The following is a 27408-nucleotide window of genomic DNA, read 5'->3' as shown; positions in this document are numbered from 1 at the left end:
TGTTTGTGCACACTGTGGTATCTGCAGGGACTCACACACTCATTGGTGGGTTTCCTGTGAATTCTCCTGGTGACACCCATGAGGGACTCTGACATAACAACCGGTAGTCGGTTTGCCTCGTGGGCAGCCAAGCAGGGAGGAATAAAAACAGCTTATGCACATGTTCAACACTTTTTGAACTGCTCCCAGCAAACAATTAGCGGGGCCACTGGTAACTCGCGGAGGAAAGTTCAGGGTGTTTCTTAAAGACAGCAGCAGCACTTCTCGGATGTTTAACTTCTGCCGCCATCAGCCCGCTGCTAAGAATAAGTGGCCAGGCGCACAGCGCAGTGAAATAATCAGCCTGGTTTTGCTACTTAAAGGAAAAAAAAAACATGACATTTGGTACGAGATGTTAATCGCTTATTATGATATAATGAATAAAAGTGTGGATAATGAGTCATATCAGAGCGATTCAGTTTGGCGTCTGACTCTGAGTAAATGTTTGCATTCATTTCAAACGGAATTAGAGAGAAAAAAGAAATCCACACAGGAAATGCTCGGACTGAAATGATTCTGCTCTGAACATTTGAATGAAATACATTAAGCAGCATGTTGAAAATGTGAGGACGTCACTGGAGTCAGACACAAACAAAGTGGGATCAGCGAAAAGTGAACCCTCCGGTCCGCCTCAGGAACGCGACCTCTGTCCTCGACATCGCTGCGAACGCCCCTTTTATCATGCGGACGCTCCGCGCACAAACGAGAGGAGCTAGCGGGGAGCGCGGGGAGGACGCCGACCTGTCACCGGCGAGCTTCTGAGGCGCCGCGACAGCTGCGCAGGAATCCAGATTGCATTTCTCTGACTTTAAATAAAACATGGAAGAATGTTGAGGAAGAACGCGGCGCCGGAGACGTTCCTGAGGTCTAACTCTAATAAAACCTGAACAATCTGAGTCTCCAGGAGTTGTGAAGGCGCGCTGCGGCGCCTTTGTGCTCCATGTTAATAACATGAGGGCTTCTTCAACTGTATCCAGACCTTGAATGTACACACAAGTGACGCAGTGAGGCCGGTTCCGTTTTGACTAAACTGAACTGGATGAGCTTGTGAAGGGGAGCTTTGCTTGCAGGGCTCTTGCACCGGATTGCATTACCTTGTTCTTGAATTCATCACATTTCCTCCATCGTTCCAGGAGGATCTTCATTCTAATCACACAAAGATAATATCTACAACAGCCCACCTTTAGGATTCCCTAAAATATTTAGGGTTTCATCACTGGCTGGAAAAAGCTTGAAGTTTACAGTATCTTAGAAATTATTGCAGCTGGGCCAACTCTGAGCAAACAAACAGAAACAAACTTTCAACCGGTAGGTGGGGGACTCCCTCACTTCAGAACCAAGAACCACTCTGGAGGGAACGTCTGCTCCTCAGTCAGTGCAGCGAGGGTCTGGAATAAAGCGAAGCGATACTGAAGCGGGAGGCTGTTTTAATGAAAGCTGATCGCTGTAAACAAACACAGCGGTGAAGTGCTGAATGTGAATGAGTGTATTCTAACACTGTCATTAGGACTGTTCAAAGCAGGGTGGGTGTACACTTTTTGGGAGGGACATCAGCTGTATGAATAAATGAATATGCAGGGACACACACACACACACACACACACACACACACACACACACACACACACACACACACACTCACTGAGATATGTTGAATTATGTGTTTTCTATGTGTGTGAGTTTATCTGAATACAGAAACTTAAATCTATTTAAAAAAAAATACATTTGAATATTTTATAGATTTACAAGGGGTGTGTGTGTGTGTATAAATATATATATATATATATATATATATATATATATATATATATATACATATATATATTCCATTCCCCCTTTGTATTTATCCCAATAATTACGTATTTATTTATTAACCGTGGAGAAGAAAAATCCAAAAAGCCAGACATGAAACGTGCCTCAGACTCTGAACTGATATTTCACTAAATGGTTGTCTTTTCTATTCACCTTGAAACTTTGTGCGTCTCTCTGCTGCTTTTTTTCTGACGCTCTTTCACTGGGATTCTTTAAAGGTATTTAAGGTTTCCAGGCATGTTGGCGCTTTCTCAGTTTGGGTTCTTGATTTCTGCTGCTTTCTGGCCACAACAGAAGCGAGGTGTGATCAGATCGAGGTCTCCAGCTCTTGATCCTCCGCCCAAACCCGGACTGACGCTGACCGACGCATCTCTGCAGACGTTACAGTTCATTTGGTCCGGCACTACTCCGGGTACCAGGGACAGGGTCTGTGTGGCCGGTCTGGCTGGGTCCTGCTTCCCGGACTTCATCTGGTGGGCTATAAACAAACGGATGCTTTACATTCCTGAAGAACTCGGCTTTGGTTTCACGTGTGTCTCTCTGCTGAGCATCCCTGACCGGCGTTGCCTTTCCGCCGGCAGCGCCGTCTCCCTCAGCCGCGGCCGGTAAAGTCCTGCATAGTTTGGCGTTTTGTGTTCGGCGCAGGTTGAAAGAAGCACTGCACATTGTTACTCACATTGAAGCTGCTGGGATTTCTTTTTGACCTTTTCACATTTTTCTCATCGAGGTTCTTCTGAGCTTTACATGCAGGAAGCATCTGAATACTTTGATGAATGTAAAACGGAATAACCCGCGGAAACTGGGAATTCAGGGTTGTTGTCCATTACCTTGTCACCTTGTAATTTGTTGTCTGGAAAGAGAACTTTTGCCGCTACCGCTCCGATTTGCCTTTGTTGAAACACTTTTATTTAGCTGAACCAGCATTACTGGGTTCAGAAGACTCTTTTAGTTTTGTTGGAATTTCTAGTATTGTATTCAACATACATTTATAAATGTTTTCCATTCAGCAAGGTTGCTTTTTTAAAGCACACATTAAATGCAATATTTTATTTTCTGATGTTTGAGGCGCCTTCAAAAAAAAAAAAAAGAAACAAGACTGATATTTCTGCTGCACATGTACGATATGAGATCAATGTAAAGCTTTAAATCTGATTTCTTGTGAAGACTTTTCAGTGAAGGGTCACAGTCTGAGACGTACGTGTCTTTCACTTCCTCCTGCTGGGGGCTTTAATCAGTACAACTTCTGCCTTTATTAATAATAAAAAAAAAAAAAAGGGAAGGAAACAAATTGGAGGGTAGACCTCGCTGGCTGCGCGCCGCCCCCGTCTGCACCGGCTTCTTTTGTCTGTTCAATAAACAGACTGCTCATTCCAGCCCCGACACCGGGCCTCCGCCAGACAAAGGGGACAGCAAGGCACTGTGCCAAATTGACTTGTCCCCTAATTTTTATGCTAATCCTCAACCCCCCCCCCCCCCCCCCCCCAACATCAGACAGTCCTCACATTTGATATAAAAGATATTAAATAAATAAATGAGGAGGAGACCTAGATAATCTGCTCATAAAGACGTCTTATCCTCTGACAAGTGCTGATGTCTCCAGATGGCTTTACATATTTCCAACGGCTGACAACAACCAATCAAAAATGTCACTGCTGAACTTTGTTTCAATAGAGAAAGGAAACGCTTCAACTGCTCATAAAAGCAAGGCTAATTTGACGGGATGTTGTGACCTGTAGGAAATTATAAACCAGCAAAGTTAAAATCATGACAACAGCAGGAGAGGCTTCAATGCATATGTGCAAGGAAATAAAAGAAATCTGATGAATGGCTCTTTTTCTTCTCTACTTCCACTTCGTTTATTCAGCACTCAAGGTTACGTGCTAATAACCTGAATCAATGCAGCGTGGTTAGAGATCGGCTAACTGTTGTCACTGTAAATGCACAGAGCTGAAGTGACGAGCGTGTCCACTGGGGTCAAGCAGGACAAGAGACGTTTCCAGATGTTACCATCGACATGACTTCGGTCACAAAAGTTCTGCTGCCACCTCCACATGCTGGGGTTACCGAGTACAAGGCTACGGAGTTACATCACCTACAGATGTATTCCCACCCTTTTTACAGTGTTTCATTAATCCTCTTAAATATCCAGACAATGAAAACAGAGCAACACAAGTCGAGATTAAACGTCGGTGAAGTGACATTTAGGGATTGTTGGAGTTTAATGACACCACGGACCATTATTAAATCGCCTGTTTGTTTGCTTTGTCTTTTTTTTCTCACAATAGGCATAATCTAGGCAGGCTTAAGATACTTCAGAACATTTTATTTACAACACATTTGAAGCATGTAAATTTTATATATTTAAGAAGTTAATTAAAACTGACTTTCCAGGTAAAAACTGTGCCTGAACCCTTGGTTCTGACTTCAGAGAGAGCTGTAGAATATCTTCACAGTATGGAATAACTTCTTTCACACTGCGTAAACCCTCATAAACACACACAACTAGAGTTGTCACAATTTTCACTTCGCCGTTATCATGGCATGTCACAATATCATTATCACATCAACGAAAACTTAAACAATGATGAAATTTCTATGTAATTCTTTATTGGATCTCATTTTGCCAGTTGAGACAAAGATCGCAGTGTTTTTCTTCTCTTTCCGTTGGTTGCTAATCCTCATTTTACACGGCAGTGAAAGTGCAAAAAAACAACCTATAAAAGTTCACTGAGCTGTCCTGTTTGCACGGCATGTCTGAAAAACAAGAGTATTATACATACATATTACATGGTAGGAGAATTAGCCAAATGCCCACTTTAATTTAAAGTTTAATTGGCTGCATTGTGAAAATGCACACTTGCTAGCCATTTAGGAAACAAAGGCATTTAAAACAGCAACAATATTTTCAGTAAAAACGAATAGTGGGAAGCAGGTTTGAAACACCTCTCTTCAGTAGTCAGAATTTTGAGGTATTACTTTAGTATGAACTATATTTTATTGTCTGCATCAATTAGAGAAAGATTAAGGCTTGAGGCACATTTTAGAAAATGAGTAGCATGATGAATAAATAATATAAATATGCAGTGTTTTGCCAACATATCAAAATGTGTGACAACAGTTCAGTCCAATGAATCTGAATCTTTCTGGCCTTTTGAAAAAGCGATTCTGTTCACAATATGACTTCATTCCCTCACACAGGAGCTCACACTCAACCACGGCGGACGTCAGATCACACACATGTGGCTCTTTTCCATCACGCCAACGCCATCCGGGCTCATTTGGTTTCGGCCAATCGCTGGCCGGTCGTCTGCCGACATGGCGTTTTCAGCTCGGCTCGGCTCGCTAGGAACCGCTGTCCAGGAGGTGCTACAGAGGGGATTACACTTAAAGGTTGTATAGAAGATCTTTATTACTAACAAAAATGAATTAAAGCTAAAAAATGGGGTTACTAAGCTGTAGCAGCCTTGTTTTTATTGTGATCAAAAAAAGAAAAGAAACATTAATCAACGCTGGACGTTGTAAAACCAACATTACTTTAGCCAATCAATAACAAGGTAGCCTCGTTATCTATTGGTTTTCTAACGTGTCAATCAACCTCTCTACATTTGTAGCGTAGCTGTCATGCTCCTACGCCCTTTTCGTCCCCCCTCCCCCACGCGCTCCACCATGCTAGGCTCTGCTGCCGCTAGCAACACCTTTTCACCTGTAGACTTGAGACAATTTTTCTTAATCGTAGCTGCAACGTGCTGCCATTTGGCGAAAATGTTTGTTTAATCTTAAAACAAGACTTGTATGAAAAAGTCCGTAGAGTGAGAGGAGGAGGGGGGGTTTGTTTAGCCTGCAGGCTGCAGCCACACAGATCAGCTGTGAGCTCCGAGCGTCTGCTCCAGTCCTGCAGCTCCACACAAACCTCCCCGTCCTGAGACCAGGGACAGCTCAGGGACAGGGTTTGGCGCAAGTGCAGGATTTTACTCATATTCACTGTGTTTTGTGTTGTTCCAAAGGACTCGTTGGTAGCTATGTGTTAGCGCTATGATGCTAAGTTGCTACATGCTACTTTCTGCATAAGGAGGAGGTGGTCCTCCGTAGAGAGCAGGGGAGGAGGGGTGTGGGTGACGCATGGCAGCATTTCAAAAAGGACTAACAGTCACTGGATTTCTCTCTCCATGGAAAATCCTCGATACAACCTTTAATGGAAAAGCCGAAAACCTGAGTCGAGTTGAGTCGAGTAACGTAGGTAAAGACCCATGTCGGGGCTCTTTCAGCAAGCTAGAAAAACAACACTGCCTCCACTTTATTCCTCTAAAAACCTATTTATGTGCTTTCTTTAAAAATATTGACTTGTGCCTCTTTTATGTCGACATCTCATGCGCTGAGCTTTGCATCACCTCATTGGTGAATATGGAAATATTTTCCACTTTAAAAGTTTTAAATGCTGGAGCTGTTTTGAACTTCCACCGAGAAGCGTTTTCTTTCTTTATCGCCCCTCCCTCTGGTGGGCAGACTCAAAAAGCAGCCGTCTAAGAACAATTTTTACAAAACTAACATCTGGAGTGGAAGACAGTCTGCAGCTCAAACCACAAACCCCCACAGACGGCAGTGTTTTCAGCCTGACAGCCAGCGCGCTGGCTGAGCGCTGGATTTCATAACCGTTTCCCTCCTCCCTGTTTTGGAGATCGAGGGCTCTCATCAGGGGTGTTTCAGGCTAGAGGTTTAGATGATGTTCACATGTTAGACTGAAGGGGGGGGCGTACAGGAGGACAATGAAATCCTCGTGTTTTGTTCCATCTTTACTAAATGAGGCAGCCTCAAATTAAGTGTTGCTAAATATCACCATATATATCCATCGGTACTTTTAAAAAGGCCAAAAAGTATCAGAAAGGAAGCTGTAACACTTCAGCTCTCAGAGGTAACTCCAAGCCACATCCTGTGTTTGTCTGCACTTAATAGGGCAGAAAGGCTCTTTGGAAAAACAATTTGTAATTTACCATCAAATAAAAGTTTTATATGTTTATTTGCATTTCTTGATATGAAGACCTTGCTATAAGAACATTCCCTTCTGGAGATTATTTTTTATTAAAAAACCAATTGTTATGTCTTTATACATTTCTTAACAGAGACGATTATTAAGAGAGATGGCAGTTGCTACTAAAATAAACACAAAAATCCACATAAATAATTATCACCCACAGTATTCTTCCAAAATGTAAACTTTAACAATAATTAATGAGGACAATTAAATGGAATTTAATACTTTTATTGCATATTGACTTGCAGAGGAGGAATCTTCCTCATGCAAACAAACCCCGGGTTCCCACGGGACCTAAAACAGCAGACAGCACAAGGCTTCCTGAACTCACACATAGACTGCAAACCACAGTGCTTACGCTACGTGTTTATTCCAAATTAGGCCTGCGATCACACCTCCGTTCCCGTTATCATGTGCTGCTACAGATATGTAAACTAGCGTGGGCCCGGGGTTCAAGAGACGCTGCACGTCTGAATAAATAAAACAGATCCACCGAGTAAAAAATCACCTGTGAAGTCAACTCACCAACAACAGGAGGGTCAGTGAAACTTTCCACAGGCGCGCTCAGGCTCGTAGGGCTGATTTTAGACGCTGTGTGACTAAATATCGAGCATGAGAGGAGGGTGCACAGGAACAAAATACGAGGAGTTACAGGCGAGGAACGAGTTTCTACTGACTCCTGAAGTCAGTCACAGTCCAGAGCCACGGAGAGCTGGTCCTGTCAGGGTCAGTATTCACGTAACGCACGGACGTAGTGCTAATCACGTTACAATTACTAATCAGTCCATTACGTCATTACCTCAGCGCATAATCGGATCTTCTCATTGGCTGTTAAAGCTCGTGTCCGGAGTTTCCGTTCGTTTCCAACGTATGTATCATTTTTCAACAGAGCTTAAATGTGTCAGTCTGGTTCGATACTACAATATAATATTAGCATAAAGTAATATAAAAATATATTTATGAGCTCCGCCTTCGTCTCATAGACCCCCATGTTATCCGAAAAAGCGCCGGTCAGCTTCAGCCAATAGAGTTCGAGCTTCCGCTTTGTCATGCTGTCAATCAACTTGTGCATGCAGCCAGAGAGCACGGCCGCTCGCCCAGCAGAGGAGAGTTAGCTCTGCAGCAGATATATCCACTGTCTGCTGAACATCCACCGTAAACAGCTCAACATGCAGGATGCTGTAGGACTCGGAGGCTCTCATTTTCACCCGACGGATAATAGCGTGCACAATTAAAGGGGCGTGGCTTGGTCGCTCATGAAAGCAGAGGGAGGGCGGATCCTGAGACTTTAGATTAAAAAAACCCTCTTTCTTTCAAAACTCCGGACACGAACTTTAATACACAGCTGGGAAACCACTGCTTGAACTCTCTGCCATAAAGATGCTGGGCGCTCATTCTGGTGACAAAACTTGCCGATTGGTCGACAACTCTTCGTGTGAATACGAATACGGACGCAACCAGAACTGAACAAAACGCTGAGAGAGCAGGCGGCAGAGACCTGCAGAAGGAAAGAGTCACTCACTTCTTCAGACGGCATCTTAGAAGACTCTTACCTGACCTAAACACAGTCTAATAATGGCTATCATAACCTTTAATGACAACCCTGGGAAGGAATAACATTTCAGGCTTTTGGTTTGTCTACAACAGTCACTCAATGGCTACATTGTTAGTCAGATTTCTGTACTCTGTTGTGATCCTGCTCTTCCATAATGTCTGCCTTTACAAAGACAACAACGACCTGCTGCCCTTCAAAGCATGACAGGTTACTTAGCTCTTGTTTTTTTCATTTGGCAGCTCAGAGAGTGGATCAGTGAAATGTTGTGTTGTCAGAGTTCAGGGGTGAGTGGTGAGTTCTTGGAAGAATTGGCTGCATATCCCTCTAAAGGTTCACGTAAAAGCAATGCTGCAATGCTAATGTTAAAGTATTTCCTTGAAATCACCACTCCACTTGATGCTACAGAAATTGACAAATACAAGCTTTATGTCTAAAAGACTGGAAAGTCAACATTTACATGACAATCAAGTACTTGTGAGTATCAGTTAGTGTGTGTTTCAGGGCCTCGCTGTGGTCTTCCACTCTACTCTCGTATCGCCGCTTTCTGTTTCGCAGGTGATTGTGAAAGCTTTGGTGAAGCCTGTTCAAGGTCCAGAAACGGCATAATGGAAGATCTAAATCACATCTTTTCTCAATGAGCTCTTCAGAAGTGAGAAAATTAGATTATACGATCACTATGGAAACCAGTATCAGAAAGATTCACCACCTGGTGAATCGCGGATGAAAAAGCAGTTGTAGTAGTTATAATAGCCGGCCTTGTAAGAGAATTAACAAGTAGTTCTTGATGAGTAGCTGGTGACGTGGAAGAACAAGAGACACCTCGCAGTCAGGGCCATGCTAAATATAACCTTTTCTTTCTTTTCTGGACATGAAAGCTATTTCCTAAGTAATTTGCTCAACGCGAGTCACTCGGCGTTGTCTTTACCTGCGGGTTCGGAATGAGAAGCGTCGGCCATCTGCTTATACGGGTTGAACTTGGGCTTGGGGGCAACCACGGGGGCAAATTTCTTGGGTGCCTGCTGCTGGGAGATGGAGATGCTGGCGCTCCCCATGGAGGGAGTGGTCTCCATCCTGGCCGTCACTTGTGCGGACGGGTCGTTGCCGTTGGCGGGGTTCCACATGGCTCTGAGGAGGGACCACACAAATAGTGGGAAAAAGAAACAAAACAGATCAATGGTGTGACTTCAAGATGCACGAGCGATAGAGAAACTCTGGAAAATATAGCCAAACTCAGAGAGCGATGAGCGCTTTTATAGAAGTAGCCGTTCTTTGGAAGAAAATGTGAGGTAAACGCCTCAGTTTGTGTGTATTCACACTGAAACTAACAAAGACCATCACTATAACCACTACACAAACAACAACTCTCCTCTGACTTTACACTGAAGCCTAATAAACTGTTGATGAGAAGGAGCGACCGCGTGCAACACAACACGGGGCTCTTTTTTCAACAACCTCAGAAACACACTGGATTCATAGTGGTTTTCAAATGTTGCACCTCAAATTTAAGTCAAACAATGAAGGATATTTCCTCAAGGCATGTCAAAAGATTTCCAACGAAAACCAAAAAACCAAAAAAACCAGAATGCGGAAAAATACTCCTCAAAAAGTCTGTTTTTTCTGAAAGGAGTACTTTGATACTTTTGTTTTTTGTTTTTTTTTTGACACGCTCAAGCAAAGAATGCTGCAAATACCTGAAAGAATGCAGGTGTGTAAGATCAGTCACAGTTTTAGGTTTTTTTCTCAGCATATTTTCCACTGTTTCCACAACGCCCTCAGGTGCGGCCATTCCACACAGGCTCAAACACTTCAGCCTCGAGACGCTGCAGGACACTAACAGCTGAGGTCAATGGAAACATGTTCTGCGTGTACGGAGTGCCACAGGTATGACTCCTCAAAATACATTTGCATTTTAGCACATCTGGCTGCCCTGACCTCGGGCCAACGGCCTTTTGTAAATGGCGTCAGAACACAAGCCTAAGACCACACCCGAAGTACCGCACACCTGAAGCTTTTCCGCATCCCCGGTCAACACTTACAACGGCGCTAAATGTACTTTCGGAAGGACTGAATAAGTAGATTGAATCAAGTAATATATGATGGGGAAAATTAAGACTGAGCTGCACCACTGATAACCTTTGTTTTTCATCACACACTTATCCGGAGAGAAATTTGAGGTAAAATGTGCAGTCAGAGCAAAACATGCATGGAGTTTGCACGACACCCTCTCACTTTTCAAATTTCCAGAAAAAAAAGTTAATTTTTGCATTCAGTGTTTAAAGGAACAGTTTTTCAAGTAACCAAGAGCAGAAGAGAACTGGCTGGCACCAGGGACCGTGACACATTACAGTCATGTCATGATAATAGAAGAAAGTTACCCATTAAAGTTACCCAGTACTTCCGCCGTACGAGAAAACAGTGGCAGAGCTTTCCAGCCTGTTCACACAACGTTTTCAAGTGAAAATGCAAAACTTTAATTGCGTTTTGGGTGTCTCTTGAAAAAGCAAGGTTTTGAAACAGCTGCCAAGGTGGAACTTTCCAACGATGGCCTGACTCTGTTGTTGCATAAACTGGTTAAAAACAACACTTTCTGGAAAAAAGTAAATAAATAAATAATCCGGGCTCCGTCTTAATATCAGCAGCTGAGAGGCGGCTATCGCAAATAGAAATAGAACAATAAAGTGTTGTACTTTATTAAACTTTATGAGTATCAATTTCTAGACGTGAGTAAAAACTGCTGGCATAAAACAATCAGGCCACCTGAAGGACAGTCCCCGTCCATGAGACTAACATGTGGAAATGCACTCTGATTTGAAATAGAGAGAATTTTTTAACACAGTCTTTCTCCTGAGACTAAAGAGGCAGAAAAGCCGAGTTTCAACGCCATTTCTGAAGCTGTATGAGTTTGACTAAGTTACCAGCAGTTGTCCATTAAGCCGCTGCATTATTTTAGCCACACTGTTTAAGTTGCTGCAGTTCAATGGGATCCTGACACTTTGAAAAGAGCGCGGCGACGCCGCTGCGTGTCGCAGGTGACCCAGACCGCCGTCTCTGCACGCCCTGCCGCAATTATACACAAAAGAGGCCAAAGTTTCCCTCAGCTGGGGAGTTAAAGCTACTGACAGAATTATGTTGGGATAATGAAAAACAAGGTATTACTCAACGTGATCAGACGCCCGACGATATGTCCAAGTTAATAGAGTGAAACGGCGCCGATACAGCGGAGGGGAAATCACTTTGAACTGCGAGCCCTTTCTTGGCTGGCGACGCCAACGCGAGTTCAACAAATCAAAAGTGTGATGTGCGAGACGAAAACAACAAAGTGTTTTAAAAACAAAAAGAACAGAAGAAGTATTGGGAAAACGCAACCCTGATGTAACCGCCGGTGATGGAGATGTATATGTTTTGGTATTCAGCTGTCAGATGTGAGATCAGATCCGTGTTTGGGGATGACGGAACATGGATCCACCAGTCAGGAAGAAAAATAAAACACAACCTGATGCATTAATTGCTGGATTTTTTGGGGGGCTGTGTGTGTGTGTGTGCTCTCAGAACACGAGTTAAAAGCATCAAATGATCACAAGCGAGCGTGTTCTGCACTTCTTGACTGATGGCTAATCAATGCTGTGACTTAATTCAAACTGTGCGTCTGCATTACAGTTACAGTGGAGAAAAACACCAGCGCAGACGAAAAGAACTGGCGGCGGCTGAGGACACAAACATCCAGTATTTCACCATCACAGTCTGAAATCACTTGAAATATTTGAACTATTTATACACCGCGCGTTCACTCACACACACACACACACACACACACACACACACACACACACACACACACACACACACACACACACACACACACACACACACACACACACACACACCCCTCTCTTTACCCCCCCCATCTCTCTTTTTGTTTGTGTTTGTTGTGCTGCGTTCTGATGTTTTTTTTTTTTTTTTTTGCTGTTTATTATCCTCACTCTGACTGATACGGGGTTTACATTCTTTCTCCGGAGCACAGCAGAAAAGCCCACGCACAATCATCTTTTAATATCTGCTCAAATCCCTGCTCCTCCTGCCGTCTGAATGGTTCTTACTTTTGATTTTTCTTCTTTTTTTCTTCTTCCTGCTCCCCCTCTCTGCTCTTAATGCTACGATTCAGACGCAGCGCTCTGTGTCTCACACCCACCTGTCCTTTCAATGCAAATGCTTTCATTTCACGACGCTCAAATGGCTAACAAAATAAAAGACGTATTGAAAGAAGGAGAGGGGGGGAGAGGAGGAGAAAAAAAAAGGAGAAATTATCTGTGCATGTGTGAGTAAGTCTCGATGTGCGACATCCTTTCTGTGTCAGTATGTGGTTGCATTCTTTGATGATTGCAAATAATTCGCAGTGGGATGTCTTTATATGGATACTGGGCCCTAAAGTACACATTAAAACCCGGGTATATCAAATCAGCTTGCTTCAAAACAAGTGATTTATGTGGCATTTTGGGGACATGAGCCAGAACCCGGCGCAGCAGTGGCCTCAGTACATAATCACTCTTGTGATTCATAGATTACGTGTGAATACGGCCTAAAGTGTGTTGCTTTCTTTTTGAATAGCGAGCCATAATTGTGTGACACTAATTCTGAACTGACTGCGAAGAAAAGCTGCAATTAAACACATTTTCAACCATCGGCGAATTGACAATTTAACATTTTTTTTTCTCTTAGTCTAAGATTTGTAAGTCTTGACACATGAATATGTTTGGAGTTTGTCAAATCCATCCATCCATCCATCCATCCATCCATCCATCCATCCATCCATCCATCATGCTGCTTTGTCCTGGGCAGGTTCGCCGGGTGTTAGAGTAAATCCCATTTAACTACAGACAACGGCGGGACACACCCTGGACAGGTCTCCAGCTCGTCACAGAACAAACAGAGAGACAGACAGGCACACACACACACACACACACACACACACACACACACACACACACACACACACACACACACACACACACACACACACACACACACACACTCTGAGTGTTATGTACCCTGATGAAATGAACTCACATATCTGAACAGGTGTGGTTTTACATCTTACAGGAAACCAGTAAAATGACGAAGCCAGAGGGCCCAGCCCGGAGCCGGGACGGACCCACAGGTGCGAAACGCTTCAAGATGCTGTTCTGTTTGCAGAGTACAGAATTTATTGCAAGGAATTCCTATTCCAGGAAATAACAAGTGTGATTTGACAAATTGAACATTGAATTTAAGACATTTGTTCTAAATGATTGAAAAACGTTTGTGCCAGGGTTTTTTTTCTCCAGGAAAAAGAAGTTATGTTTCTGCACAGCACAACTTCAGAGAAAAACATAATAAATTAAAATGCATCAAAACAAAAAACATCAACCACATGTTGCTAGACTGTGGCACAAAGCAATGCATAAATGTGAAGAACATGCAAACACAACACAATATTAGGCAGTGCTCGAATTTTAAGTCATCGCAAGGACTCCGAGCCTCTGCGAGAATTAAAAATTTCATTTAGGAAGCGAATGTCCCAGCAACTAAAGGCACAAGCTGGTATATATACATGTTGGTATTGATCAGCTTTGGAATACTTCTCTAAAGGCCAGCGCCATTCAGGAGCATTAAAGATGGTAGCATTTTATTGCTGTATAATGTCGTGTGTTCATTTTGCTTATTAGTAAACGTGGAAATGCGACTCAGTCGTTAGCGTGAAGCAGGGAGAACGAACGGTAACTGTTGCGTTGCTGCCAATGACAACTTGTTGAAAGTCTGCAAGTTGAACAAACAGACATCACTTTATAAAACATCACATTCATCTGTTTGAGTTTAAGAGTATTTATACCCTCCATTACATGTTTCCTTTGTGCACTGTTTGCCCGTGAGCTGACTTGAGGCTGAGCAGCAGCAGCAGCGTCATCACGCCGCATGTTGTGCTTCAGCTTGTAAAGTCTGCTCTTTATTTCTATTTGGTAATCATCAGCTTGTAAATGACAGCTTACCGCAATCTCCTCCTGTTCTGCATCTCGGTCTGACTGTGGGTCAAACATGACTTAGGAGTCGTGGCTTAAGTCAGATTTCAGACCCAAACATGACTCCTTCACACACTTTGAAGAGCTAAATGTTGGTAAAGTAAGCCGCTGCGGCTGCCAGTAAAGTTCATCTTGTTGGTTTCATGTGGGGCAACTGGTCCAAACGTCAATGAAAAGCATTAAAAAAATGCTGAAACAAGTATTTATGTCCCGAACTGTATTTAAATAGCTACTTCTGTTATCTTCTTTGTTTCTGTTGCCCGTCACCCATGAGTTATACTGCTCAACACCGCCCCCACAGGTCATCAGTGGTACTACTTCATTTGCAGCCATAAGCTCGCTGGAAATGTACCAAATTGCGAACGAAGCAAACGTGAGAATAGACAGACGTCTCCTGTGCATATTTAATGCTATTAAAGAGTCAGGTGCAACAATAAGTCCGCCTTTACAGAGAGGGCATGTTGGGTCAAAGTGAACATGATGCTGATGAGATATATTCGTTGGTATTTCAGCTCAGCTTGGCTCTCCGATGTGTCTTCACCTGTTCCAAGACAAGAATGTAGCTCAGGGGTAAAATAGCAGTGCATCAAGTAATTGCTGTTAACACACAGCAGCTACAGTATGAGGGACGCCTTGCTAGCACCACGTTCCTTATTTTACACTCATAACGGTCTTCATTCTTGGTGGTCCAGATTTAACAGGGTTCTGAAAACATTCCGTACAGAGTTCCTCCATACTGAAGTGCCAGCATAGACTGTTTGCCGAGCATTCATGAAAGAGGGAATCTCCTCTTCCATGACGGCCCAAAAAGGCTTTTTTTGGACAGAAATCTGTGGCGTCTGGACTACAGCGGAGCTTTACCCTGCTGCAACTAAGCATCAAGAGGTGGTGCATAAGAGGTGGACATGACCAGCAATGATCTCAGGTAGGCTGTGGAGTTCAAAAGATGCTCACTTAATAGGAGTCCGGCGTGGTCTTCTGCTGCCGCAGACCATGTGGTCAAAGATGGCCTTCCACATACAACACTTCTAGTTATTTGAAGTTACTGTTGCCTTTTTATCATGACCAACCAGTCTGGCTGCTCCACTGTGACCCCTGGCATCAACAAGGCATTTTCTCCCAGAGAACTGCAGCTCACAGGATTTCTCTCTCTCTCTCTCTCTCTCTCTCTCTCTCTCTCTTTTTGGCACCATTCTGTGTAAACCCTAGAGATGGCTGTGCATGAAAATCCCAGTAGATCAGCAGGTTCTGAAATACTCAGACTAACCCCTCTGGCACCAACAACCATGCCACGTTCAAAGTCACTTAAAATCACCTTTCTTCCCCATTTTTATGCTCGGTTTGAACTTCAGCAGGTCATCTTTACCATGTCTACATGTCAAAATGCATTGTGTGATTAATTGATGGACTATTCGCACAGATGCGTCTAACAGGGTGACCAGTGAGTGTCTATATTATGTAGGTTATATAAAATATCAATAACTTAAGAACAACAGACAGTGAAGGCATTAATGCAAAATGATTTGAGAAATTGCAAAAAAAAAAAAAAAAGAAACGCATAACAACTTATAGCTCGCTATATGCCAAATACTGTGCCGTGCTTTCATTCAAATCCAAAATAAAGAGTCCAATGACTCCAGCAGAGCTGTAGATTGTTTAATAGAAAACCTCCTCGGTGAGTCTCTTCAGTTTACCTCGTATTAATTGACTTCGATCAATGCGGCTGAGTCGCTCATGATTCCGTTTAACGCCCCCCAAGGCTCAAAAACACAAGAAACACGCGTGTCACTCACACGTCGTTTCAATATTCACCTTTTTTCATGTGACAAAACCCTTTTTTTTTTTTTTAACCTTCAAAACCTATTTCATGTTGAAGGAAATATCGTGGCGCAGATTTCACAAAAGTGTACGGGGTAAACACAAACACAGTGACATTAAAAGTAAGATAAATATAGCACGACTGGGAAAAAAAGAATATAAAGGTAATATTTCACATGGTGCTAAAGGTCTTGAATACCAGCCATTTATCTATTCAGCTTCTCCTCTCCAAATTAGTTTAGCTTGATGAAATGAATTAACATTTAACCAGATTAAAGGACCACCGGTAAATAGACAAAGCTGGGTTCAAGGAAGAGGACTACAAGCCACAATTACAGCTGTGCCACCTCATTTTCAAAGCCACATAATAGCGCTAGAGTGCAAGAAAAGCTTTTACTTTCCAACCACTTTTATCAAGAACTGTGATAAGGAACTCAAGCTGAGCTTTTCACCACTTAAAAATACTGTCATCAGATGTTATTAAAATGAATGTTATAATCTGGGAGCCTGAATCATGTCCTTAGAAAAAGAAGTCCTGTTTTATTCTGGGTGTAGTCGAGTCACAGTACCAGTTTATTAAATAATGTGCTCCTTATTGTGCATTTCCTTAACCAATCACACCCCAACTGAGAGGGTTTAGCTGAGAATTTGCATTATACTCCCCATATCGTGGTTTTTCTGTTTTGCTTTGTTTTTCCACAGGCTCAGCAATGCACACCTGGAACACTGAGGTTCTGTCTTTATTTAAAAAGCTAAAATTTATACAATTAAAGATCTTGTGTTTGTGCTGTGTTCTTACAGGGTGAAGAAGCCTGGTTTAAAATGAGTGCAAAAATGTCTAAAAGTGAGATGTGAGTCAGTTTGTGTTTGATTTGGGATTTTGAGGGTTCGGTCCTGGGAGCTCAGAGCACCGGGGGTCTCTGGGAACGGGAGAGAGTCCAGCAAAACGCTTCACAAACAATCATGATGCTTTATTGCTCAATAAACACACACGAGATGATTAGACCGACAGTTACCTGCTCGTCAGTCCTGAACTCAAACTGGACTCTCTCATCAACGGAAAATTAAACACATGTTTGCGACATGGGGAATGAATCAACCAGCAGCTTACCCAGAGCAGCGGCCTCTTCACAAGTGCTACCAGTCAGAAAATATTCCATATTGTCTGTCCTCACACGGTCTTCCAGCACACAGTAGCAGAACTCACTTGGTTTTCCCTTACTTAAAACTTTGGAAAGGCCATCTATTTATTTCCAGTAAACAAAGAAAGTAATAACCTCTCAGTATTCTCTCCTCTGATATTATCTGTAGATGAAGATGCTTACTGTGCTAACAGTTCGGATTGGTTTTGTTATCATGAGGAACCTATATATGAAGAACTTTTTGAAATTTGCAGAACAGACACACACACACACACACACACATATTTATACATATATATATATATGTATATATATATATATATATATATCAAATCGCATTGTAAAAAAACTTTACAGACGGCTACGCTGTGTGTAAACAACGCTGCTCCCATACCTTGAACTTCACTTGTGTGGTTTGACGTGCGGTTTGTCCATCTGATGTGTCAACAAGTACTGGATTTAGTTTTAAATCGGAGACGACCATCGCTGTACATTAAAATTGCCAGGAGAAATTAAAGGCTGCTAAATAATAATGGCTGTTCAAGCAACGGCATAAATATTTTCTCTGACCTGCGCATCAACTGCAAGGTCAGAAGCAACTCACGAGAAAACAGAAGAAGCAGCAAACCAGACGTGAACCTTTCGGACAGTGACTTGCTCTTTTCACCCCTGGGCTCCACTGAGCGCTACAGAGACGGCCCCGGTGGGATTCGAGGCTGTCGGGTATTCGCTCTGACCAGTTCGGACGGCCAGGTTCTCACATGCAGCTGTTCCTCGGGGCCGTGTTCAGACACCATCAAGGTTACAGCACGCGTGTGAAAGCAGCTTCAAGAGTTTCCATTTCACTCACAGTCAACACCACAGACCATGAAGTGTGGGAGGAAACTGAAACACCTTGAGGAAACCCACACAGGCTACAATGTCTGCAGAGCACGCCACATTCACACACGGAGCCTTCCTGCAAACTTACTCTGACTCAACAGACTCAACCTGCCACATCCACAGATTTTCTTTTTTTTGTTGTTGTTGATGTCAAACGTGTTGAACGGCTGTCAGTATGAAATTCTCACTCACATTTGATGTGGTGTTCATTGTTTTAGCCTCGTCTCCCCGGAGTCACTCAGTGTCTGCCATAAATAGTCACTATTCATTACAAATGGTTCAAAATGTCACACCGACAAAACCACAATGTATTACGGCAAACTGAAGGTAGACTGGCAACCAGGACCCAAAAAAAAGAAGAGAAGAAGACCGGGGAGGGGGCTATTTTGGTGCCTCATCGAGGGAAAGTCGATCGTGATTGCTGGGGCAGTTACAGTGGGTGACTCACAAAAAGCTGTGACACCATGTTTAACAGTTTGCTTTATGAGGGCATGGCAGTCGGGCTGTCTTCTCGCAGCTGTTCCGCCGCACTTTTACAGCTGTCATTGAGGAACTGCTGCAGGTGCTTCTGCCACATTAATCTTTCATATCCACCAAGGAAACTATCAAACAAACCCATCCAAAGAGGGCCGCTGAGAGAGAGATGAATTCTAACAGAAAATGACAGGGTTCAGAGATTTTTTTTGTGTGTGGGGGGGGTGAAGGAGGAGAAAAAGCATGACATGCTTTCTAGAAAATACTCTCTGCAGCTAGGAAACTGAAAATATTGAAAATGTAGTGAAAAAGTACAGTATTTAGATGCTTCTGCTTTTGAAATGCACTGCCAGCTTCCAGCAACAGCTGCCTGCTCTGGCTTCAAACAGCAGACCAACGACTCAGGAAAACAAGAAAACAGCGTGGAGACACTAGAACGGATGAATGCTTCTTTATGGGTCCATCAGCAGAAATGACAATGATGCCTGACAGTACGAGCGCTTCAGGAGAAACCCTGATTCCTGCTGATTTAATTCTTCAGGTCTTGGGAAGGTGAACAGGTGAGTAGGTCAGGTGAGTAGGCCGTTCAAAATAGCAATTCTGAGTCTCTAATTACACGACCGACATTTGCTCAGTTTTTGGGCCAAAGTGCGTTTGGACAGGTTGCTCCAGATGAAGAGCAGGTATCTGGTGAACCATTCTAAGACCGCTGAAGTCAAACTGAGCCCTGTGAGTCAAGTCTTTCTACAGTTCATTTGAAATCTTGCATCAATACCGTTGGGAGGAAACAGATCACAAAATGGGCAGTTGGGATCCAAGCTTTAAGTCATGAATTCTATTTATTTCTAGGATTCAAATTTCAATATTTAAACTGTTAAATGCAACCTACTACTAAGTGACTGAGGTCAGGTTATCATTTCACACTTTGACGCATGGCTTTTTTTCATCAGATAGTCTAAATAAGCAAACAGGGTCCAAAAATATGTATACATAAATACATATATATATATATATATATATATATATATATATATATATATATATATATATATATATATATATATATATATATATATATAAATACACACACACACACATATGTATGTGTGTGTGTATATATATATATATATATATATATATATACATACATACACACACACACACACACATATATATATATATATATATATATATATATATATATATATTCTTTTTTTTTTCTTTTTTTTTTTCCACAGCTGAAATCCTCTGGATAAAAGCATGTCCCCTCATCTCAGCGCTGCCCCTCCATTCCAGTGGGCTGATGGGAAAACATGCGATCGACAGGACAATTAGGCGGCTTTTCTCTCACCCTGGTTTTTGTCCCATGAGTGGAGTTCAGTTAAAACTACACAGTTCTCACTTCATTGGGCACCAATCAAAACATCACTTCAAAAAGACACGGCGGAGACGAAGATGGATGCACTCCGCCCGGCAGATTTTTTTTCATACCACGTGGAAGTGCGGCAGGCGACTGGGATTAGCACTCACGGTTCGTGACGCAACGTGCGGAGGATCAGCCATGCGGATGAAACCGCTTTAAAAATTAAAGGTTCCCATCTGCAAGAGGTTGTTGCCGAGTCTTCCGGGCGTTGGACCTGCTCTGTTTTTCGAGGGCCGGTCGAATGGCTGAAGAGGTTAATGCGACATTACACAAACATGCGCTGGCGCCCCGCACTCCGCTGGCCGGCAGCAGCACAGAGCAAAGGGTTCAAGTGGTCATCGCCGATCCCGAGACGTTGCTGTGCGGGAGGGGTAAATATTTGAAGGTGCCGGAAGTCTGACACCACATCACGCACTGACATATTAATAAAAGCAAAAAGCTGTTTGGGACCTCTTTCAAGTGTTCAAAAATTTAATAGCTTAAAGCACAACAGCGGTGTCGGAGCACCGCGAGGACCGTTCAAGTCAAACATCATGTTCTGAAACATAGCTGCTGCAAACAGTACAGCTGCGAGCGACAAGACTCCAACAACGCCAGGGCAAGAGAGCAGAAGGATACCGCCGTATCAATGCTGCTAGTTCAGGCTACTTTAACCACTTTGAAGATATTTCACTCTTTAAATGGAAGAAGACATGAAAAACTGGAAATACAATACACCAGTGTTGTAAACCGCTTCAAATCTTTGGCAAAGTTGAAACTTTCTGCATTCAGTTGACTCTTACAATCGCTCCAGGGCCTTGCAGATGACAATCAATGTGACAGAATACTGATACCACAGTCATGCTTCACAATATCTTTTTTTTTATTTCATTTTTATTTCTGCTATGTCTTAATTAAATTAATTCCAATCTAGCAAGAAATCATAAATAGAGGAGAGTCTTAAGAGAAGTCACATAAAGCAAAACTGGTTTGCAAGCACAGAGGTGCAGTTAATGGCACATATCAATTTATAAAGTACCAGAATAGTGAGATTTCTACAGAACAAACTCTTCACTGTTATCCTCTTACATGCAGTGACCTTCAAGAGACCCTGCCGGTTCAGAATTTGATCCACGTAAAGAAATAAAGTGAAGCTGTACTTCTTTACTCCTGCGAGACAAACGCTTATCTCTATGAAACGTGTGTGGTTTGAATTAGGAACTTTAAGGCATCTCTGTTAAGTCTGACCACAGCGAGTGGTCTGGGAGTTACTGCCTGAAAAGTTACACAGCCTCAATAATCTGAGTCGGACAAAGGACGGCGGTGACCAAAAACATGCATTTGAAGAAAGAGACGGTCAATTGCTTCTGCTTTGTGCCAAAGTTCATATCGATGCAGGGACAGTTAGCCTTCAGTGTTTGCATTAATAACAGAAAAGCACTGGCCGGATTCAGTCCAGCGAAGAGGACTGGGTGGTAAAGACAGACCACATGTTGAGCACACACTGTTGCTTCACACATGGTTATCAAAGAAAAACAGCAACAACAACAACAGGTGAGAAATAATCTCTTGGAGGTGGGTGAACAGTCCAATACTTGTCAGCACTTGCTCAAAGTGCATGTATACAGACGGTATTTCAAAAACCAGATATGATTAAAGGTACGAAAAGCAGCAGCTGCATACACGTGTGCGGCCGACAATACAAAGATAATAAAGATCACTGTTTTACTCTCTAAAACGATTCAAGTTTGCTCCTGGACTAGGACCTTTCTATGTGGAGTTTGCATGTTCTCTCTGTGCTCACAGACTGAGTTTGTTGCTGGTACTGTGGTGGCCCGTCCTCACTGAATCTCGGCTGTTTTGTGGATCAACATAATCACAAAGCTTAATGCCTGTTTCACAGCCTCTATAGTTTAATCTGCAGCCTTGCGAAGTGCACTTATACATTCACAAAAGCACGGAGGAAAGACTAAAACACTGAAAGTTGCTCCCTTTGTGCTGTGACAGGTTCTGTAATTTTTGACTTTCTAAGTGGGTTCGCTGCAGAATTATTGAGCTTTTAATTTTTTGACATGTCTGGTTGCAGAAACTCATAGGAATGCCGCTCAGCGCATAGCATTGCTACATCAACCGTGATCAATGGAGAACAAGGTTCCAAACAAAGAACCCAAACCTGAGTTTTCACAGACCACTGGTTGGGAGAAAAAAACAAAAAAAAGGACTAGATAAGATGTGTTGAAAGAAAGAGTCTTCTGAAGTCTTCATCAATTACATTGAGACCACTTCGCCTGCAGTGCCAGCACCGATCCCACACCCCGTCTCAGAGTCACCTGCTGTAAGTCACTCCTCGCATTAGCACCGAGCGCTTGACGCAAAGCGGCCGCGACAACAAGGCGTGAGAAAGCCAGCGGGCAAAATCACCTTTTCGGTCGTGTCAAAGCAGCTTTGTGAGGACGAGGGTCTGGATCACAGGTCCCCGGGTGTGTGGCCGAGGAGGACGGCTCCGGTTTGACACGGGCAGCAAACCCCGTCCAGCCTCCGCAACTGGTGCCAAACTCAGGTCGGCACTGACGGCTGGGTCAGTCACAAACTTAAAGGGATACTTCAACATTTTGGCAAATTGGCCCATTTAGCGCAATTCCTTAGTCATTTCGAACAGCATACTTACTTTTCTGTGAGGGCGAGCTGTTGTTTATTCAGAGGTGAGTCGGGGAAGGTTTTCGGGACGGACACAATGGAAGTGGATGGTATTTTTGTTCCCCCTCGTCAAACTCATCAAATACACAATCCAACAACCCCAAAACACTTTGGTGGACACGTTATAATCCACACATTCACTACGCTGTGGAACACCAACAAATAATATTGTAGCGTTACGAAACTGAAGCAAATGCTGGGAACTACTTTTTCTTTTGAAATCACTACGCCCAGACGCCATGTTTAGTAAGTAGCTCCGTCTTAGCAATCTTCGCATAAACAACTCAATCTGGTCATTTTGCATTAATATTTCAAAGCGTAGTGAATGTGTGGATTATAACGTGTCCACCAAAGTGTTTTGGGGTTGTTGGATTGTGTATTTGATGAGTTTGACAAGGGGAACCAAAAATACCATCCACTTCCATTGTGTCCGTCCCGAAAACCTTCCCCGACTCACCTCTGAATAAACAACAGCTCTCCCTCACAAAAACAGTAAGTACGCTGTTCGAAATGACTAAGGAATTGCAGTAAATGGGCCAATTTGCCAAAATGTTGAAGTATCGCTTTAAAGTTAGAGTCCGCAAGCATTTTCATTTGTCCATAAATCCCCAAATCCATTAAGAATGTATTTTTTAATATAATATAATGTAGATCTGAGGGCAAGTCTCACTTTTGTGGAGATGACAGCATGTGTAGTGGAGGGTTGGAGTACGTGCTGGGCCATGCTAACGTTTCCATTCATATCTTTCCTGATACCTTGTTGCCATCTGGTTATGGAAGATTTTCTCTTCTAGCTTTCAGACATAGTCGCAATACATTGCACAATACAACAAAATTATTATTAATAAATTATTGGACTGCTATGTCTACCCTAATATTAGAGGTTAGTTTGACTGGTGATTAAAAAATGTATGTGGAAGAATCATATTAAACAAATCCATCCTACTTCGTTTCTCTTTTGTGTCTCCCTACATAAAATATAAATAAGTGACATATTAAAAGCTCATTAAATGCCGTTACACCCTGCAATATGTTAAGGTTTTGCACTACAAAGGATACATGTAGTCAGGAAGATCATTTTTGAAACAACTTTAAAAGAAAAGACCAAATTTAACCACCACACCAGATTTAGCCTTTTCAATAAATAAAAATAAAGACAGTTATTCATTTGTTTGTCAATATATGCTCAGGAGTTCAGTCATCTGCTTTTTATTTAGTCAGTTCACAGATGTTTTAGTCCACTGACACTGTTCAGTAACGTTTCTCTAAGTTGATTACTGTTGCAGTAACACTGTTGCTCTGTGTGTGAAAATGAGCTTTATCCACACAAACAAATCTGACTGATTCACTACCGTTTGCTGAAACGCTTTCAATTACAAATGACTTGGAAGCGACTCTCTCCGAGGTTCAGTGTCATCACTGAAAGGCCAGAGACGCTCTCTGCGCCGCTTGCGCGAGGTGTTATCAAGCATCCGGAGTAAAAGCCTCTCATAATTAGGCTAATTACAGGCGGATAAGATGAAGGTTAATCATATGATAAACATGGCAAACAGTGATTTGTTTTCCCCATTAGCTATTGTGAAGCGCCCGACCACATGATAACCATTACAAATGAGATTTGGGAGCTGTGACTACTACAAAGACGAGCGACCCAACCCCCCACCCAACACCCGGCGCCACCACCCTGAGCAAAAGAGCAGGGAAAGGTAGCTCCAGCAGGCTGCCTTCACACCACACGAGATGAAGGCTCCAGTTAACAAGGTGACTATTTACTCACCGACGCCAGATTTACAGCTCCGTAATGCACTTTTAGCTTTTCAATTTAAAACATTTTCTTTATCCACAAAATGAATTCAAACTTTTGCGAATACGTACACGCGGAAGGCTGAGTGGACCAAAATGGCACAAAGGCGCCCCAGGAAGTCAGAGAGATGCAAAATGGTAAACAGAGACATACAAAATAACCAGAATAAAATGCAGCAAAGTAACAAGGAACACAAGGAACACAACAAGGAACACAAGAGCTACAGAAACACCAGCAAAAGATCACAGGTGATCCCCAAAATACAAACTCACACAAACATGTGGATGCAAGACGACGAAACCTACAATGGCACACAAAACTGACACCATTACAACTAAGAGGCACGAACTACGCAAACAGTAAACTACTCTCAATTGCTAAGAAAAAGAAAAAAAACACACAGCTAAAATATAATAGTAAGTCCAAGTAGAAAGAAAATAATAAGCAATAAACAATAACAATAGGAGAAAAGAGACATTCATATGAACCGACGACAAAGTTCCGTTGTTATTATGGAGACTGTCAACTGTAAAACTGCCAAGTCCGGGAGAGTCTGGACTGGAACCAGGACCAGGAGGATCTGGACTGGGAGTCCAGACACTCTGGAGGTAAAGGTTGTTCTTACTGTCCATCTGCTGAGCATGTGCAGAAGAACTCTTGCCTATGGCCGTGGTGCTCATGCACAGCAGCACCATTCCAGAAAAGAAGCATTTTCCTCTGTTTACGTGGAAACAGAGTCAGACCGGTTTGGAAGAGTTTTAAAAAACAGAGCAGTGGCCAGTCAAGCAGTGGGACACCAATGTATCCAATTAAATTAATTAACTCTGTTTCAATTATTTAAAAACGAGACGGAGAACGAGCATACCAGTTTGACCTTTGACCTCAAGCGAGGGGAACTTCCGGTGTCAGCATCAAGGATATCTGGGTTAAAAAAAAAAAAAAAAAAAAAAAAAAAAGCCCCCAATATACTGTGCAAGTTGCGTAGTGACTTGTTGTAAAATGGAGCAGTCGAATAGACAGCACTTACAATACGATGCAGTTTAATGCTCGTGTCTCAGGGCCAACATCGTCTCCTTTTTTCTCTCGACTGGCTATATTTAAATCATTTTTAATAGTCCTCTTCTCTATGAAGAGAGCTCACTCACAAAGCCTCCATTTTTCCTCTCCTCCCAGCACTCTTTTCTTGATGCCACCACATCTTTCAAGTCATTTTCTTTTTAATCTTTAATAAAACTAACCTGTTTTCAGAAGCAAACAAAGTCTTAAGGGTCAGTTAATTTGCTGAGGACACCTACAGTTTTTGTGCGCGTGAGTTTAAGTATCTCAACATTCATTTGCAGAGTTTCAAAGATAAATTTGAGAGTTCAAATGAAAGCTTTGTATTCACCACTCACGGCCCAGGTATCACAATACCTCCTGGTTCCAGGAGATAACAGCCACATTAGTTAAAGTATCACCTTCTCACTTCCTAACAAGATGTGCATGAGTTTCTTTAAGAAGCTGCTGAGTAGTTTACTTGAGTTGTTGGCCTTCGCTCCCTAATGACAGCAGCACAACTTTTCTGTAAATATGGGAATCTGACTCTAATGCTGACTGACAGCTTGTATTGGCTTGGGATATATCAAATAGAATTGGATGGCTTGCATGACTGGAGTATGTGCTCCTTGATACTGCAAGTGGTGGGGATGCGTCGTCTCCCGAGTTTATCTTATCTCGGTCTCAGGAGGTTCCTGAGTGACAGCTGTAAATATATCACAACACAACCTTAACCATCTCTCTGCGTACCTCTGCGCTCGATAGCAAGACTTTAAAAATAATATTTGCATCGGCAATAAACAAAGAAAGCATCTGTATGTTCCACGTTTTTTTTTTTTTTTTTTTTTTTTTTTTTTGCGCAAATCAATGGGAAAATGACAGAAAATGATCCAGCGTCGGCCAATTGTCCCCGCTAATGTTTAGCCATAGAAACATGAGGCATCAATGCATTTTTACAATACTACGGCTCCATGATTGCAGAGAGAGATTTAATGTCAATAAGGAAAAACGGAGGTAAAGCATTCAACTGAACAATGAAAAAAATTGTCCGAGCGTGTCATTGTGAAGGAAACTTTATCCTGTACAGCCGCACAAAAGAACAGAACCTTGAAGGAAAACATCTTACTTCAGTTACAGCCATTATATTTCAAATGTTCATCTTTAGGCTAAAAAACATCAATTGATAGAACGAAATCTTTTTTTTTTTGTTAAATATGGTGTCATATCAAACAGACTTTAAGCACTCGCAGCAGACAGCGGCCAACCTCGTTAGTCCATCACATCCCACGTGTGTGCAGTCGGACTGACGCATGTACTTTATTTACAGTGGACTCCAACAACAACAATACCAAAGGTAATAAAAATGACAAAAGTCAGACAGACTGTACAGTCTGTTCTGTCAGAATATCAACGGGAGGAGAAAGACAGTTGGAACAACACCAGAGAGACAGAATCAGCCCGATGTTGCTCATTAGTTTAACTGCTTAGCACGTAACTCTGAGCTGCGCTACATGCCACGCAGTTTTTAGGGCTCATAGACGAGCGGTGGGACATGCTAAACACGATTAAAGTATGACTGTTATGCTCATTAAGAGCGAGCCGGGGCGCCGGGCGGCAGCAGGCTGGATGCAGGATTCACACGTCGTTAGCGCACGGAGTATGAATT

At 42.6% G+C, this 27408-nt stretch overlaps 1 protein-coding gene across 3 annotated transcripts in view; it reads right to left on the bottom strand.

The window, feature by feature from the left end:
- The window catches only part of lpp (LIM domain containing preferred translocation partner in lipoma), a 168461-nt gene that overhangs the window by 101141 nt on the left and 39912 nt on the right, over window positions 1-27408 (bottom strand). For all 3 annotated transcript variants that reach the window (XM_030083324.1, XM_030083325.1, XM_030083326.1), the window contains one exon: window positions 9361-9560. In XM_030083324.1, coding sequence (XP_029939184.1) covers window positions 9361-9556 — 196 coding nt within the window. In that variant the 5' untranslated portion in view covers window positions 9557-9560. The remainder of the gene's footprint in view (window positions 1-9360; window positions 9561-27408) is intronic.

Source organism: Salarias fasciatus, chromosome 23 (genome assembly GCF_902148845.1).
Source record: "Salarias fasciatus chromosome 23, fSalaFa1.1, whole genome shotgun sequence".
Lineage (NCBI taxonomy): Eukaryota > Metazoa > Chordata > Actinopteri > Blenniiformes > Blenniidae > Salarias > Salarias fasciatus.
The sequence above is the reverse complement of the archived record's forward strand: the minus strand, read 5'-3'. Positions and strand labels throughout refer to the sequence as shown.